The 16,582-nt window shown below is 39.1% G+C and overlaps 1 protein-coding gene and 1 pseudogene across 1 annotated transcript; both read right to left on the reverse strand.

The window, feature by feature from the left end:
- Positions 1 to 1,661: 1,661 nt before the first annotated feature.
- LOC114107711 (olfactory receptor 7A10-like) lies at positions 1,662 to 8,238 on the reverse strand (annotated as a pseudogene).
- Positions 8,239 to 10,548: 2,310 nt separating this feature from the next.
- On the reverse strand, positions 10,549 to 12,824 carry LOC114107709 (olfactory receptor 7A10-like). The gene is made up of 2 exons (XM_027955075.2): positions 12,815 to 12,824; positions 10,549 to 11,465 (listed from the first exon to the last, which is right to left on the reverse strand). Exons 1-2 carry the CDS (start codon positions 12,822 to 12,824, stop codon positions 10,549 to 10,551), a joined length of 927 nt encoding a protein of 308 aa, XP_027810876.1.
- Positions 12,825 to 16,582: the final 3,758 nt, after the last annotated feature.

Below are 16,582 nucleotides of genomic sequence, written 5' to 3' on the forward strand. Positions count from 1 at the left end.
TGCTCTGCTTTCCCTTTTGATTTATAATTCTTAATGGAACTTTTCATTTGGAGAAAGTTGTGGATTAACATGTGGTAGTAAAAAAAAGACAGAGAGAAATCCAAAAACCCTTTAGTCAGTTTTCACCATGGTAACACTGAGCAAAATATCACAGGCAGCTTATCAGTGCTGATAAAAAGGAAATGAACACACAGAGCAAGGAGAAGATCCCTGCTCATGTCTTACTACATCATTCACACAGGCTCAGATAGGGAGTCAATCTAAGTGCCCATCACCAGAGGAGTGAAGGGAAAAAAACGTGGCATATATACAACATGGAACACCATTTATCCTTATGTAGGGATGAAATCCTGTCATTTAGGCCAATGTGGATGGAACCGGAGCACATTGTGCTAAGTGAATAAGGCAGATACCAAAAGTACTTCATGGTCTCTCTCAAATGAGGAAGATAAAAATAAAATAAATGCTAACTTGAATATAGAATAGAGATTACTATACATCAGGTTGGAGAGGGTGGATAATGGATGGCTATATTTGATGAGTGTTCACCGTGGGCATGTGTGGAAATATCACACTGAACCTCATTAATAGTGCCAATTATTTATGCTCATCAAATAACATACAGAACAGTTCCCAGCAGTCAAGGATCCCAAGTTTTGCCCTGTTACAGCTACATCCACCTTTTTCCCTGCCCAGTGCCTGGCCCCCCAGATCCATCAATCTGCTCACAATTTATATATTGCTAGCATTTCAAAAGTGTTGTCTAGCATGTAAAAATATGCACCTGGGAAAAATGGTGGAGTAGATACCACTGGGGACATGACCTGTTTTGCCCATGACTATGTTAGGCACTGTGGACACCACGCTGAAATAGAAACACTATCTAAAAGTGAGAATAAAACCTAATGACTGGCTAATGCCTTGGTAAGTTAAAGGCTACCTTATCAAAATGGAAGTTTTGGAAATAATATAGAAAAAAAATCAAAGAAAGAAAATTGAATATCTATTCTCATCCAGGCTTGGGGCACACTTGCAATCTCAGTGACTCAGGAGTGTGAGGCAGGAGGATCACATACCAAAGCCACCCTCAGCAATGTGTTAAGGCCCTATGCAACATAGCAAGACACTATCTCAAACAAACAAACAAACAAACAACAACAACAACAAAATAAAAAAACAGAAAAGGCTGTGCCTATGGCTCAGTGTTTAAACAGCCTTGGGTTCAATCCACAGTATCATTTTTTTTCTCATTTTTACTTCCACAATAAAATTATGAAAATTAGCCTTAGTTGTTATATGCATTTTTTCTCATGTGAATAGTCATTATGCATATTTTAAGCAAAATGAACAATTACTTAGCATGACATTTGTCATTTGAGATTATTTATAAAAATATATCTTATGGGATAAATGAGAATTTTCAGGTATTTCTTATCCAAAGTTGGAAAAATTGGGGGAAAGCTGGAAAATGACAAGGGAAAGAGTTGGATTTCATAGTGATCACAGTATGCAATACAGTGAAAGGTGTCATGGAATTGTATGCCAAAGTTGGACCAAGTTCTGCTTCCACCTTCTGGTGAAGAATCCCGGATTCTGGTTCTGAGCCTCTGAGCCCTGCAATCATGGACACTAATTCAGTCTAGGTACAATTAACACTTTTATTATTCTGTGTCACAGAGTCTTCTCAGAGCACTCTTGATGTCCTTGTTTCTCAGACTGTAGATGAAGGGGTTCAACATAGGGGTGACCACAGTGTATATCACTGAAGCGGTTGCAATGGAGCATGAGTTTTGGGTCAGAACAGAACTGAGGTACACACCTAGGGTTGTGCCATAAAATAAGGAGACCACGGAGAGGTGAGGAGCACAGGTGGAGAAGGCTTTGTACTTGCCTGAGCTGATGAGATTGCACGGATGGAGGACACTATCTTGCAGTAAGAGTAAAGGATGCCAGTGAGAGGGCCACCTCCCAGGAAGACAGCCGTAATATATATCACCTGGTCATTAAGAAAGATGTCAGAGCAGGCTCAGTGAACCACCTGGTTAAGTTCACAGAAAAAGTGGACGATGTCCAAGTCTGTGCAGAAGGACAGCCACAATACCATTAAGCTTTGTAACAATGCATGTAGAAAACTCACAACCCAGAACATCAGAACCAGCAATCCACAGAGCCTTTGGTTCATAATGACCATGTAGTGCAGGGGGTGACAAATGGCCACAAACCAGTCATAGGCCATGATAGTCAAAAGGAAGCTATCGAACCCATCAATGATTTTAAAAAAAGCACATCTGAGTGATGCAACCTGCATAGGTAAAGGCCTTGCTCTGTGTTTGGGTGTTCACCAGCATCTTGGGGATGGTGGTGGAGGTGAAGCAGATGTCCACAAAGGACAGGTTGGAGAGGAAGAAGTACAGGGGCATATGAAGGTGGGAGTCTGAGATGGTGGCTAGGATGATGAGCAGGTTCCCCAGCACAGTGACCAGGTACATGGACAGGGAATGGCCACAGATGAGGGGCTGCAGTTTGGGGTTCTATGCAAATCCCAGAAGAAGAAATTCTAAACGTAGAGTATCATTCCCTGTTTCCATATGCATACGTCTACCAGAAATGAGAAAAAGAGCATAACTCATTTTCCCTAGACAGGTATTACTTACATCATTGAAATGAAACAATACATATTTTGCTGCAAAAAAAATAATTTCAGTGATGGGTGTGTAGCTCATGTTGGAGTGGTTGCCTAACATATGCAAGGCCCTGGTTACCATCCATATACCTCAAAAAGAGAAAAAAAGCCAAGGGAAAGGAATAAAATTAACTTCTATAGAACATGTGTGGCTCTGTTCCCTAAGGGATCTGATCCACCTCTGATGGGAAATTCCTGTATCATACTCAAGGTTTCACTAGGAATTCATGTATTTCAGAATTCTAAAGAGAAAGTTATTCAGGCCTCTGAGAATTATAAATTGAACCCCCCTTATGAACACTTTGGTTGTTTCTGTGTCTTGGCTACAGTGAATTGTGCATCAGTGAACATGGAAGGGCAGATCTCTTCAATATACCCATTTCATTTTCTTTGGCTACACACCCAGTAGTAGGATTGCTGCATCAAGTGATATCTGTATTTTAAATTTTGTGGTATATCCATATTGTTTTCCATAATGGCTTCATTAACTTTCATTCCCAGCAACTCTAGGACAGGATTCTTTTTTGCTACACATACTCACTGTCCCTTGATATCCTTGGTCTTTTTGATAATAGCCCTTCGAACTGGAGTTAGGCAATATTCTACCATAGCTTTGATTAGCATTTCCCAGATGATTAGCAACTTTGGCACATTGCAGATGGCTATTGGCTATACAGATACACAGTGGAATAATATTTGTCTATTAATAAAGTAATGAATCTTATCATTAGAGACAACACAAATGAACCTGGGGGACATTTATGAAGTGAAATCAGCCAGATACAGAAACACTAAAGCTTTGTTATATCATTCCTGTGTGGATTCTGAGATATTTGATCTCATAGAATGTCAGCATAGCATGATGGTCACAGAAGCTGAAGTGCATTTTGGGCCCAATGGAATAGGAGAAGCTCCTCAAGGGGAAAAATACAGTAAGAGAAGAGGAATAGCTTCCGGTGATGTATTGCACAGTAGGGTAATTATAGTTAAAAATAACATGTTCCCTATTTTAAAATAGATAGAGGGGAGGACTTTGAATGTTTGTCACAGAGAAATGATAAATGTTTCAGAAAATTATCATATCATAAGTTTCAATCATACTTGTTCAATTATTATACAATTTATAGTGTATGTAAATGTAGAGTTATTTTTGTGAACTTGTATAATTATATGTCAATTAAAAATAAAGCAAAAACTAATTACAATGTACCAAGTACGTTTCACGCATTGAATCAGTAATCTGCATAAGTTAAAACAAAGAAGTACCCATTATCCAAAGAGAGGGAAAGAACATAAGCAAAAATTTTTAAAATCACCTAATATGTCCCATGGTGATGGGTACTAAGAGGAAAAAGAAAGAGTAGAGAGGTAGTTGTACTTTTATAGCAATGCAGGGAAAACCAGCAGGAAGAGGGTCATCCAAACAGAGACCACAAGGAAGACAGGGCAGGACCCACATGTCATCCTCAGTGGGGTGGTCTTCACTATGGGGACAATCAGGGCACAGGTCCAAAAAAAACATGCTTGTTTCAAAAAACTGAGGCATAAAAGAAATCTCTTGGCAAGTAGGAGGCAAAAACCGAGAGTGATGAGAGATGGTGTCAGAAAAAAGAATGAGCTGGCCTCGCTGCTCTCTGAGGCTACAAGGTACAGGGAGCCCTTCATCCACCCCCTGAACCTCTTGCTCTTATATTTTCTGCAAACACATTCTGTGGATTGCAAAATGATTCCCTCCTTGAAGGAGAGCTGCATTGTTATACAAAAATACATATAAGAGGATGTGAGGCGAAGGGGAGAAAAAATAAATAAATAAGAGAGAGTGAGAGAAATGAGTTATGGTAGATGGGGTAGAGGGAGGGGAGTGGAGGTTATGGGAGGGGAGGGGAGGGGAGGGGGGATAGGAAGGGGATAGGAAGGGCAACAGAATACAACAGACACTTGTTGGGCAGTCTGTATAAATGGGGCTGTATAATAAATGAGATCCTGCAATCTGTACACGGGGGGATAATAAGAATTCATACCCCATTTGAAACAAATTATGATAAATGTTATGTCAAGATCAATGTGATATTTTGAGCAATCAATAAATTTCTGATGTTTAAAATAAAAAAGGATTCCCTCCTTGCTACAGACTGAGGGTTAAGTTCTGGCCTCTAGCTGCTAAGAATCACCCTGGAATATATAAGATCAGGTCACCTATTCTGAGCCCTCCATGAGGCAAACACTCACTCACACACTCTCATAGCTTCATTTCTGCCATGGCCTCTCAGCACCAGTCACCCTGACAAGGTTGTGAGCTTCAACAAAACAAGCTGAGTTTGTCTTTTCTCTGAAGAATGTGGACAGGGTACCTGGAGATTCCATGTGACACTCTTTCCATGAACAAACGCGTGAACCCACCTTATATACAAACAGAGATATGATAAATTGTGGTATAAAAGTGTATTAAGAATTTTAATGCAAAAAAAATCAATAAGAGAGCTCATGTATAATGGCATAATTTGGCTTGAACATATACAGAGTTATGAAAAATTGGGCTGTGAATGGATAATTATGAATGTAATGCATTCCACTATTGTCATGTATGAAAGACATAAAAAAAGACTGCTCCTCTTCTTCGCTGTGTTTTAAAAGGAGCATGAAAAGCGGTGCAGTCAACAGATGGAGAAACAGAAATAGAGAAGGGTGGAGAGTGAGAGAAAAGGTGAGAGAAGGCAAAGGGGTGGACGGAACATGAAGAGGTCAGGGCAGATAGAGAGCTGATGTGGACTCAGGGGAACAGGACCTTGCAAGCCCCGGTGTCTCTTCTCCAGGAGTTCATGGCAGCACTCCAAGCCCATCAAAAAACAATAAGCATTAAAATATATTCGCCAAAAATACAAAGTAATGACATAATTTTCTCAATCTAAATTTTAAATATTTTCATTATTGCATTGCAGTGATGCATAATGTGGGGGTCATTTTATATATTTTTAGTTGTAGATGGTCACAATACCTGTATTTTTTTACTTATTTTTATGTGGTGTGGGGATTGAACCCAATGCCCACACATGCTAGGCAACCTCTCTGCCACTGTGCCACAGCCCCAGCCCTGTCGGGGTCACTATGACACAATCTCACATGCAGGGAATCTATTTTGCTCCACTTTATTCCCCAGTATCTTCCTTTTCCCTCCTCTCCTCCCTCCCATTGTTCCTCTTCCTTGTGTCAAGGCACCTGACAGACCATACACTTCAAAAGAAAAAAAAATATGACCAAAGGTCAAAAATCAGCAAATCACAAGAGGAGGTATCCAAGATACCTACAGCAAAGTGGTGAACTTTGAATATGAAATAGCAGATCTATCTTTCCTAGTTCTCCCCCATTCACCTGAACTATTGGCTTGTCCCTAGTTACATAGCAGATAAGGCAGGCCTTTCTCACTATTTTAAAATTCATACAGAATCATTGTGCCTGTACACTGAGTATATATTAGGTCATTCCATACATGTATGTGCTGTGTAACGATCACATCAGGGTAATTAGCCTTTCAATCTCCTTAAGTCCTTACGATTACTTTGCTTGTTTGGTGTGTGTGGCATCATTTCATGATTGTTCTTGGGTTTGGGGCTTTTTAAAATATTTTTTACATGTTATTTTTTGGACATAACAATTATATATGTTTATGGGGCATATTGTGATGTTTTGAAACATAAAAATATTGCATAATGATCAAAAAAGGGTACTATTAATAAAATGTAAAAATAAATTGCTAGAGCCTTGGAAATAAAAGTAAGGAAGTAGAGTAAAAAGTTATGACTGAATCTTTCTTATCTAATGATAAATGAACTCCATATACTTGTGGATGTTGCATATGATCTGTAGTAAAATGATGAAGAGCAATGCCTACATTGAACCATGGAAAATCAAGAGGCACAGAGACCTAAGAGAGACATAAAAATAAGTTGGAAATATGTTGAGAAGTTGACTTATTAGTGTAAGGAGGGCAGAAGAACTTTCACCAGCATTTTCGTTTTAAGCAAGGATTCACAAGTCATGAAATATCCAATTACTGAGTCACATCTTTCAGAATGAAAAACCCTTCCAGGAGCCCAATAACAACACTGGCCTATTGGAAAACATTAGAATCTGTAGACTTTCAGAGACTCCCCACAGATACATCTCCACTTATGTGCTGTGCACATGTAAATGAAACTAGGGATAACATGCAAAATCAGTGAAATAAAACTCTAAAGAATTAAAAAAAATAGAATGAGAGGGAATACACTCCAACCATAAGCAAAGGGTCTTAACAATTTGAAATAGAGAGGTCTACGGCCATCCTGTTGACTTCATCTTGACAGGTTGTGAAATACTTGCAGCGTAAAATTCTTTCGCATAATTGTCTTCACTTATTAATTCATTTTCCACGTGGATACCCAGAGAGGAAGAAGATTCCTGAAATATCTATATCATGATTTTCTCCTGCAGAAATTTATTTATAGAAATTACTAAATCTGGATCTTTCTCACCAATATGAAAATGGGCTGAAATATGTTCCATTATAACTTTTTTTTAAAAAAAAATGAGCTCCTTTCAGTGCATATCTCTCCGAACTTAATACTGGATTTATCCATTCCCCTTCATTGAAAAGGGAAGCAGACTTACATTTCACTATATTTTAATCACTTCGTGCCTCCCATCCCTCTTCTAATTGAGATTCTGTTACCATAAGTTAATGGTCAACAGTGATATCATGTTGCTGATTTCTTGGTCACTTCTCCTTTTTAGTACCTTATAAATCCATTAATAAATCAATTAACATAGCAAAGGACACCACCATCCCTGGGCTGAAGGCCAGGCTAGTTGGGCTCTCAGGGAACCTCAGGTGAAAGCTCCTGCAGTGTCTTCTGGGTCCTCAGGCTCACCTGGGTGGCATCTCTGATGGGAGGGTCTTCATGCACAGGCTTCAGTTTTTCCCTGGATGTTGAATGTGCAGATTGAGACTGTGACCCCAGACAAGAGAACAGAAATGGGTCCAGCTTTTATCCTCATGTCAGATTTCAAGATCCTGAAGAATCAAGTATGCCCCAGGGTGTGCACTCGGGGAGAGCAGGAGCAATCACAGCCTACAGCTTTCTCTATCTGCTCATTAGGCACATGTCCTTCTTTTTACTCCAATCTCTAAGCACCTGATTTCCCTGCAGGATTCTGGCCTATAATCAGGAAAGGAAGAGTTTGCATAGATTCCCCTGAGATTACAGTGGAGTGCTAGTAATCTGCCCCTTTTTACCACCAATCCATGAGCCTCACCTTCCTGATGTCCCACCACCCATCACCACATCCATCCTTTTTGTTCTACTTTTTCCCCATGTCTAAAACTAAGAAACCTGCCCTGGTTTGGTACATTGTGTCCTCAAAAAAGTGACACACATTGGGGCCACAGTCTCTGGCATCTCCAGAAGTTTTCTCTGTCACTCTTTGAAAGAGGAGTGAGCTGTTTTTTTGAAATGTGAAACCATAACATGGCACCTCCTGCACTCATCACACTTTGCTGACAATACCAGAAATTTCATGCTGGTACTGAACATACATTTCTAAAATGAGGGACCAAATGATGGTTCCTGATTTCGGATGTGTGCAGGAGTTTGAAGAGATAAAGTCCTAGAATGATAGAAACTAAATACCCTGCTATGTTATTGATAAGTTTGCCTGAATGGAGGATCTCAGGACTCTGGCAAGCACAGAGGAGTGTGGGGTTCCCATGTGTGTGCAGAAGGGAGGCAGTAGGAGATGTTCTTAAGTAGTCAAAGCCACAGTGTAAATCACATGTCCATCTGTACCGTCTTCCCTAGTATCTACACAGCAGAGAGTGAGAACACTGAAACATCAGAAGCCAACGTTTCTTATTGTCCCAAATGTGTTTAGTTCAGTATCCAACACTTTTACCCCAATCAAAAAGCAAACTTCACCACATTCTTCTGTACATTTTATGTCTGGATTAACAGGAAGCCACAGCACATTATCAAAAAGTGGGTGTTCTCTTTCATTTTCCTGCTCTTGTTTGAAGAAAATACACAGGATAATTTTAAGCACAGGATGCACCATGACAGCAATGACAGCTTATAGTCACATGGGAGAAAGTGAACAGCAATCACTGGTTCAAGAGGAAAGGGAAACACATCAAACTGTGAACAGTTTATAAATGGCTTCCTCAGATGTCCATCACTTTTTTAAATTTATAACTTTAATTGAACTTTTCATTGGAGAAAATTGTAGATTAATGGTCAGTAGTAAAAACTGACAGGGAGAGATCCAAGGCCCCTTTCATGAGCTTCCACCATGGTAACATGAGAAAAATATCACAGCCATGTATTTACACTTATAACAAGGAAATGAAATTACAGCAAAGAGAATCATCCATGGCCATATTTATTGTAGCCTCATTCACAATAGCTACACTGTGAAGTCACCTAAGTGCCCATCACCTGATGAGAGGAGGAAAGAAATGTGTCATATACACAACTTGAACATACTCAGCCACATGTAAGGATGAAATCCTGTTATTTGGGGCAATGGGAATGGACCTGGAGGATATTGTGCTAAGTGAAGAATGCAGATACAGAAAGACAAGTACTTCATGGTGTCTCAAGAAGAGGTTTAAAAAAAAAGTAAAATGTCACCCTGAACAAAGTATAGAGATTACTAGATGTTGGGAAGGGGTTGGAGAGGGTGGATAAGGGAGGCTAGATTTGATCAGTGCACACTGTGGGCAGGTGTGGAAATGTCATGATGAACCTCACATTTACAATAATTTATGATCATCAAAAAAATACAGAATAGCTCCCATCAGTCAAGGGTCCCGAGATTTGCCCTGTTATAACCCATCTAATCCCCTCCCTTCTCAGAGCCTGTACCTTCAAACCATTAATCTATTGACCACTTATATATTGCTAGCATTTCAAAAGTGTTGTCTAGCACATAGAAATATGTGTCTGGGAAAATGGTGAAATAGTTACCTCTGGGGACCTGTTTGCCCATGACTATGTTAGGCACTGTGGACACCATGCTGAAAAAGAAACAGGATTCAAACAGTTGAGAATAAGAGCTAATGACCAGCTAACACCATGGTATGTTAAAGGCTACCTTATGAAGATTGGAAATTCTGGAAGTCTTATAGGAAATAAATCATGAATACACAATTGAAGATCTATTCTCTGTTGGCCATGGTGGTGCATGCTTGTGATTCCAGTGACTCAGGTGGCTGAGGCAGGAGGATTAAAGATGAAAATCAGCCTCAGCAATTTAGTGAGGACCTAAGTACTTAGTAAGACGCTATATCAAACAAAACCCAAATATGTCCATGGATATGGCTCGGTAGTTAAGCAACCTTCGGTCCAATCCATAGTACTACAAATATTTTTTTCTCATACTTGCTTCCACACACAGTCATGAAAATAGCCTCAGTTGATAAATATTATTTTCACATGTGAATACAAAGTAGTACTCTTTTAAGCGAGATATACAATTAAGTAACATGGCGTATGTCATTTGAGATAAAATTATTTCTAAAATTATATCTTATGGAACTAACGAGAATTTTCAAGTATTTCTCATTCAAAGATGGGAATGATTTTGGGAAAGTTCAGAAATGACAAATGAAAAGGATTGAATTTCATAGAGATCACAATGCGCAATATAAATAATGACTCAGTGGAATTGTGTGAGGAACTCGAAATCAAAGAAATGGAAATTCAGGAATAAAGGAGAAGGAGCAAGTTCTGTTTCCCAGTTCTGATACAGAAAATCAGTTCTGAGCTCTGAGGCTCTGAGGCTCTGAGCCCTGCAATCACAGGCACTTATTCAGTCTCAGTAGAATTGACACTTTAATGTTTCTCACAGAGTCTTCTCAGAGCACTCTTGATGTCCTTGTTCCTCAGACTGTAGATGAAGGGGTTCAGCATGGGGGTGACCACAGTGTACATCACAGAAGCAGTTGCAATGGAGTGTGAGTTTTGGGTCACAGCAGAACTAAGGTACACACCTAGGCTTGTACCATAAAATAAGGAGACCACAGAGAGGTGAGATGCACAGGTGGAGAAGGCTTTGTACTTGCCCTGAGTTGAAGATATTGCACGGATGGAGGACACCATCTTGCAGTAAGAGTAAAGGATGCCAGTGAGAGGGCCACCTCCCAGCAAGAAAGCAGTAATATATATCACCAGGTCATTAAGAAAGGTGTCGGAGCAGGCACGATGAACTACCTGGTTAAGTTCACAGAAAAAGTGTGGGATTTCCAAGTCTGTGCAGAAGGACAGCTGCAACACCATTAAGCTTTGCAAAATTGCATGTAAAAAACTCCCAACCCAGGACACCAGAACTAGCATTACACAGAGCTGGTGATTCATGACGACCATGTAGTGCAGGGGTTGGCAGATGGCCACATACCGGTCATAGGCCATCACAGTCAACAGAAAAATGTCTAACTCAGCAAAGATAACAAAAAAGTGAATCTGGGTGATGCAGCCTGCATAGGAAATGGCCTTGCTCTGGGTCTGGATGTTCACCAGCATCTTGGGGATGGTGGTGGAGGTGAAGCATATGTCCACAAAGGACAGGTTGGAGAGGAAGAAGTACATGGGCGTGTGCAGGTGAGAGTCTGAGATGACAGCCAGGATGATGAGCAGGTTCCCCAGCACAATGACCAGGTACATGGACATTAAAAGGCCAAAGAGTAGGGCCTGCAGTTTTGGGTTCTCTGCAAGTCCTAGAAGAAGGAATTCTAAATGTTGAGTATCATTCCCTGGTTCCAAATGCATATGACTACCAGAAATGAGAAAAAGTGCATAACTTATTTTCCCATAGACAGGTATTTCTCACATCATTGAAAAGAAACAACACATATTTTTCTTTAATGAAATTAATTTTAGGAATGGGTGTGCAGCTCAGTGGAGGAGTGCTTGTCTAACATGTGTAAGACCCAGGATTCCATCATTAGCCTCACAATAAACAAAAAGAAAAAAAATCAATGGAAAGAAAAGTAATTAACTTCTATAGAACGTGCATGTGTCTGTCATGTCCCCCTAAAGGATGCTGTGCCATCTCTGTTGATGAGTTCCTCTTTCACTCTCAGATTTTTGCTAGGAAGTCATGTATTTCAGAATTCTAAAGGCAAAATTACTAGTGCCTTTGAGGAGTATAAAAGGAGCACCCCTGATGTGCACTCTGGTTGTTCCCATAACTTGTGTACAGTGAAGAGTAAATCAGTAAACATGGAAGGACAGATATCTCCTACTACACCCATTTCATTTCCTCTGACTATATTCCCAATACTGTGACTGCTGCATCATGTGATAACTGCATTTCAATTTTTAGAGAACTTCCATAAAGTTTTTCAAAATGGCTTCATAAATTTGCATTCCAAACAACTCTGGATAAGGAGTTTTTTTTTCCTCTACATACTCACTGGCCTTTATTATCTTTGAACATTTTATAATAGACCTTCTAACTGGAATAAGTTGTCTTATTTCAGCATGGCCTCTCAGCCCCAATCACCCTGACAAAGCTGTGAGTGTCCACAACACAGCTGAGATGATCAGTTCCCTACAGAATGTGGACAGGGCACCTGGAGGGTCCACTCGACACACTTTCCATGAAAAAATGAGCAGACCCACTTAAGAATGGTGCCCTTCTTACCTGTGTTTAAAAAGGGGCATGAAAAGCTCAGTCAACAAAGGGAGGAAGAGAAAGAGAGAAGGATGGGGAGTGAGAGAGAAGGGGAGAGAAGGCAAAGGGGTAGACTGAACAAGAAGAGGTGAGTGCAGAGACAGAGCTAGCTGATGTGGACCCAGGTGAGCAGGACCTTGCAAGCCCAGGTGTCTCTTCTCCAGGAGGAAAAGGCTTTCTTGGCCCTGGCAGTGTTCCAAACCCAGTGACCTTAACTGGGTGCCCAGCAAAAACCATAAACAATAAAAGTATGTTTTCTTTTTTTTTTCCTTGTCTATTTATTTATTTATTTTATTTTATTTTTTTAATTGGTTGTTCAAAACATTACAAAGCTCTTTTTTTATTATTTTAATTTAATTTTATTATTTTTTTAAACTACATGACAGCAGTGGAAAGCCTTATAATTCTTATAACACATTAAGACACAATTTTTCATATCTCTGTATATAAAGTATATTCACGCCAATTTATGCCTTTATACATGTACTTTGTTGTTGTTTTTTGCATTACAATTCTTTTTTTTTATTGGTTGTTCAAAACATTATAAAGCTATTGACATATCATATTTCATATGTTAGATTCAAGTTGGTTATGAACTCCCAATTTTACCCCAAATACAGATTGCAGAATCACATCAATTACACATCCATATTTTTACATAATGCCCTATTAGTAACTGTTGTATTCTGCTACCTTTCCTATCCTCTACTATCCCCCCTCCCTCCCCTCCCATCTTCTCTCTCTACCCCATCCACTGTAATTCATTTCTCTCCTTGTTTATTTTCCCATTCCCCTCACAACCTCTTATATGTAATTTTGTATAACAATGAGGGACTCGCTCCATTACCATGCAATTTCCCTTTTCTCTCCCTTTCCATCCCACCTCATGTATCTGTTTAATGTTAATCTTTTCTTCCTGCTCTTCCTCCCTGCTCTGTTCTTACTTGCTCTCATTATATCAAAGAAGACATTTGGTATTTGTTTTTTAGGGATTGGCTAGCTTCACTAAGCATAATCTGCTCTAGTGCCATCCATTTCCCTGCAAATTCTATGATTTTGTCATTTTTTAGTGCTGCGTAATACTCCATGGTGTATAAATGCCACATTTTTTTTATTCATTCATCTAATGAAGGGCATCTGGGTTGGTTCCACAGTCTAGCAATTGTGAATTGTGCTGCTATGAACATCGATGTAGCAGTATCCCTGTAGTACGCTCTTTTAAGGTCTTCAGGGAATAGTCCAAGAAGGGCAATAGCTGGGTCAAATGGTGGTTCCATTCCCAGCTTTCCCAGGAATCTCCATACTGCTTTCCAGATTGGCCGCACCAGTTTGCAGTACCACCAGCAATGTACAAGAGTACCCTTTTCCCCACATCCTCTCCAGCACTTGTTGTTGTTTGACTTCATAATGGCTGCCAATCTGACTGGAGTGAGATGGTATCTTAGGGTGGTTTTGATTTGCATTTCTCTGACGGCTAGAGATGGTGAGCATTCTTTCATGTACTTGTTGATTGATTGTATATCCTCCTCTGATAAATGTCTGTTCAGGTCCTTGGCCCATTTGTTGATTGGGTTATTTGTTTTCTTATTGTTTAATTTTTTGAGTTCTTTGTATACTCTGGATATTAGGGCTCTATCTGAAGTGTGAGGAGTAAAAATTTGTTCCCATGATGTAGGCTCCCTATTTACTTCTTTTATTGTTTCTCTTGCTGAGAGAAAACTTTTCAGTTTAAGTAAGTCCCATTTGTTGATTCTTGTTATCAACTTTTGTGCTATGGGTGTCCTATTAAGGAATTTGGAGCCCGACCCCACAATATGTAGATCGGAGCCAACTTTTTCTTCTATCAGACGTAGAGTCTCTGATTTGATATCTAGCTCCTTGATCCACTTTGAGTTAACTTTTGTGCATGGCGAGAGTAGGGGATTCAGTTTCATTTTGTTGCATATGGATTTCCAGTTTTCCCAGCACCATTTGTTGAAGATGCTATCCTCCCTCCATTGCATGCTTTTAGCTCCTTTATCAAATATAAGATAGTTGTAGCTTTGTGGATTAGTCTCTGTGTCCTCTATTCTGTAGCATTGGTCCACCCTCCTGTTTTGGTCCCAGTGCCATGCTGTTTTTGTTACTATTGCTCTGTAATATAGTTTTAAGTCTAGTATCGCTATACCGCCTGATTCGCACTTCCTGCTTAGAATTGCTTTTGCTATTCTGGGTCTTTTATTTTTCCATATAAATTTCATGATGGCTTTATCCATTTCTACAAGAAATGCCGTTGGGAATTTGATTGGCATTGCATTAAACCTATAGAGAACTTTTGGTAATATCGCCATTTTGATGATGTTAGTTCTGCCTATCGATGAACAGGGTATATTTTTCCATCTTCTAAGATCTTCTTCTACTTCTCTTTTTAGGGTTTTGTAGTTTTCATTGTATAAATCTTTCACCTCTTTTGTTAGGTTGATTCCCAAGTATTTTATTTTTTTTTTTTGAGGATATTGCGAATGGAGTGTTTTTCCTCATTTCCGTATCAGAAGTTTTGTCGCTGATATACAGAAATGCCTTTGATTTATGCGTGTTGATTTTATATCCTGCCACTTTGCTGAATTCATTTATTAGTTCTAGTAGTTTTTTTGTAGACCCTTTTGGGTCTTCTAGGTATAGAATCATGTCATCGCAAATAGTGATAATTTAAGTTCTTCCTTTCCTATTTTTATGCCTTTAGTTTCTTTCATCTGTCTAATTGCTCTGGCCAGTGTTTCGAGAACTATATTGAATAGAAGTGGTGATAGAGGGCATCCCTGTCTTGTTCCAGATTTTAGGGGGAATGCCTTCAATTTTTCTCCATTGAGAATGATGCTAGCCTGAGGCTTAGCATAGATAGCTTTTACAATGTCAAGGTAAGTTCCTGTTATCCCTAGTTTTTCTAATGTTTTGAACAAAAAGGGATGCTGTACTTTGTTGAATGCTTTTTCTGCGTCTATTGAGATGATCATATGGTTATTATCTTTAAGTCTATTGATGTGGTGAATAACATTTATTGATTTCCGTATATTGAACCATTCTTGCATCCCAGGGATGAATCCTACTTGATCATGGTGCACAATTTTTTTGATGTGCCTTTGTATCCAATTCGCCAGAATTTTATTGAGGATTTTTGCATCTAGGTTCATCAGAGATATTGGTCTGTAGTTTTCTTTCTTTGAGGTGTCTTTGTCTGGTTTCTGAATCAGGGTGATGTTGGCCTCATAGAATGAATTTGGCAGAGCTCCTTCTTTTTCTGTTTCCTGAAATAACTTGAAAAGTATTGGTATTAATTCTTCCTTAAAGGTTTTGTAAAACTCCGCTGTATACCCATCCGGTCCTGGGCTTTTCTTGGTTGGAAGTCTTTTGATTGCTTCTTCTATTTCATCTATTGTTATTGGTCTGTTTAAGTTGTGAGTATCCTCCTGACTCAGTTTGGGCAAATCATATGACTTCAGGAATTTATCGATGTCTTCACTATCTTCTATTTTATTGGAATATATGTTTTCAAAATAATTTCTAATTGTCTTCTGTATTTCTGTAGCGTCTGTTGTGATATTGCCTTTTTCATCCCGTATGTTAGTAATTTGAGTTCTCTCTCTTCTTCTCTTCGTTAGCATGGCTAAGGGTCTGTCGATCTTATTTATTTTTTCAAAGAACCAACTTTTAGTTTTGTTAATTTTTTCAATGGTTTCTTTTGTTTCAATTTCGTTGATTTCCGCTCTGATTTTAATTATTTCTTGCCTTCTGCTACATTTGCTGTTGTTTTGCTCTTCCTTTTCTAGGGCTTTGAGATGAAGTGTGAGCTCATTTATTTGTTGGTTTTTCCTTTTTTTGAGGAATGACCTCCAAGCGATGAATTTCCCTCTTAAAACTGCTTTCATTGTGTCCCATGGATTCCGATATGTTGTGTCTGTATTTTCATTTATCTCTAAGAATTTTTTGATTTCCTCCTTTATGTCTTCTGTAACCCATTGATCATTCAGTAACATATTGTTCATTTTCCATGTGATGTAGGATTTTTCCTTCCTTCTTTTATCATTGATTTCCAGTTTCATTCCATTATGATCAGATAAAATGCAGGGGATTATCTCCACCCCTGTATATTTACTGAGGGTTGCCCTATGGCATAATATATGGTCTATTTTTGAGAAGGATACATGTGCTGCTGAG

This window comes from Marmota flaviventris, chromosome 1, assembly GCF_047511675.1.
Source record: "Marmota flaviventris isolate mMarFla1 chromosome 1, mMarFla1.hap1, whole genome shotgun sequence".
Lineage (NCBI taxonomy): Eukaryota > Metazoa > Chordata > Mammalia > Rodentia > Sciuridae > Marmota > Marmota flaviventris.